The sequence below is a fragment of the Uranotaenia lowii genome, chromosome 2, assembly GCF_029784155.1.
Source record: "Uranotaenia lowii strain MFRU-FL chromosome 2, ASM2978415v1, whole genome shotgun sequence".
In the NCBI taxonomy this organism is placed as follows: Eukaryota; Metazoa; Arthropoda; class Insecta; order Diptera; family Culicidae; genus Uranotaenia; species Uranotaenia lowii.
Window position 1 is genome coordinate 136,025,253 of NC_073692.1, and position 2,128 is coordinate 136,027,380.

General features: G+C 42.8%; 1 protein-coding gene across 1 annotated transcript; it reads right to left on the reverse strand.

The window, feature by feature from the left end:
• Positions 1 to 527: 527 nt before the first annotated feature.
• Positions 528 to 833, reverse strand: LOC129741887 (uncharacterized). Its single transcript, XM_055733701.1, has one exon. It carries the CDS (start codon positions 831 to 833, stop codon positions 528 to 530), a length of 306 nt encoding a protein of 101 aa, XP_055589676.1.
• Positions 834 to 2,128: the final 1,295 nt, after the last annotated feature.

The following is a 2,128-nucleotide window of genomic DNA, read 5'->3' on the forward strand; positions in this document are numbered from 1 at the left end:
AGTTTGTCTCTCTCATTCAGTCTAAGGACTTATATTTGGATTCACCAAGCCTCCTCTCGCTCTTATCATATGCTCAACTCTACATCTTTCTCCTTCTCCGTAAATTGTATCGCTTGGCGTCCAATTCCATATACGAGCTTCCTGGTGCATCATCTGTGGGTTGCGCTTGCGGTCTTCTTGGATCTTCGGTGTCTGTTGATGAAGTACCGAGAGCCTCGAAATCTACTTCTGCTGTTGAATGACCTGTAGAAGAATCTCTAAAGTTTGAATTAGAGATTGTGAATATCGGTTTGGGAAAGTCGAAATACTCGGGCTGTCGATGTCCATTTCTGAATGACCTCCAGAGGAGATTGAGGTGGAAGGTGAAGGCCATTTTTCCAAGTGGAATACCGCTCGGCGGTATTTTGTTCCATCGTTGTTCTCAATTACAGCATCGTTGCCATCTGTTGATAAAACTTTGAATTTTTCAAGCTTATACGTCGGTTCCCACTTTCCGGATTCGAAGTTTTTCACCATCACAAGATCTCCTACTGAGATCGTTGAGGTTTGAGCGTATCAGCGTATTGCTTGCCTTGAAACTTTTTTATAGTATCGGTTTCTCTGGTATTCTCATCTCTGTACCACATAGGATCAGTTCGTAGCGATGGCAGTAAGACTTTTACTGGACGACCGGTAAGAAGTTCCATTGGAGGTTTTTCGGTTACAGCATGGGGTGTTGTATTATACATAAAAACATACTCTTCCAAAGCTTTCCTCCAATCAGTCTTTAATACTTTTGCGATGCGTAGGGCTTTCAGTATTCCACGATTTTGGCGTTCAACAAGACCATTCATCTGGGGCCAATAGGGAATGGTTCTGACTAGCCTGATATTTCTGTTGGTGCAAAATCGTCCGAATTCTTCGCTCGAGAAAGGAGGGCCATTATCGGATCGAATTTTATCAAGAAAGGTATGATCGTTGAAAGTCTTTGTTAAGGCCTCAATTGTTTTGGATGCTGTGATACTTTTCATTTCAACAACTTGTAAAAATCGGCTATAATAGTCAACAACAACCAGAAACGTTGCGCACTCTTTAGCTGTAAAGAAGTCAATGGCTATTTCTTGCCATGCTCTTTCTGGCATCTCCTTTCTCATCATCATTTCGGGTGGGTGCTCATTACTAACCGCTGCACATCCAATACACTCTTCGACTGCACTGGCGACGTCTCGGTCCATGCAAGGCCACCAAACATATTGTCGAAGATTTCTACACATAGCTACGATACCTGGATGTCCACGATGAGCTATTTCCAGCGCTTTACGTCTGAGTTTTCGTGGCAATACGATGCGATCTTGGTGTACCACAATACTATCAATAACACTTAGTTCATGATTGAAAGCTTGATACCTGAATAGATCTTTATCTCAACTGCCTGATTTGTGAGCCTGAATAACAGCGGTAAATGTTTCATCATCTCTTGTTTCATTTGAAATGCTCTCCAGCGTAATAGCCAGTGGTTGTTCGCCAATTGCGCAAAGAAAATGCTGGGTATTTTCATCAAAAGCTGGACTCTTTTCCGTGCACAATCGGGAAAAAACATCGGAAATATTATTACCTCCACTGATGTGCTTGATCTTGAAATTGTAGGGTTGTAGGCGAAGAGCCCAACCTTGAGCACGCGAACAAGCTCTTCGGCCATCTCGGTACTTTCCCTCAAATATGTACTCAAGTGTTTTGTGGTCCGTGAATATCGTGAATTGCAGGCCGAATATAGGTATATAAATAAAATTTTTCCACGGACCAGACCACGGCCAAAGCTTCACGTTGTGTCTGGGGGTACAGTTTTTCTGCGTACGTTAGGCATTTAGAGGCGAAACTTATTATTCGTGGACACATTTTTTCATCCCGTTGGATGAGCACAGCTCCTAATCCAACAGGTAACGCATCTACATAAAGTTCTGTTACGTCTTTCGGGTCAAAGAAACCAAGCCTTCTCACGTTGTTCGCCAATTCGAATCGGAGGTTGTTGAAAGCGTTTTCTTGTTCTTTACCAAAAGTACAAGCTTCTCCTCGTATAAACTTTCGAAGTGGTTCCGTACGAGTTGATAGATCGGGAATAAAGTGGCCAACAAAGTTTACCAGTCCAAGG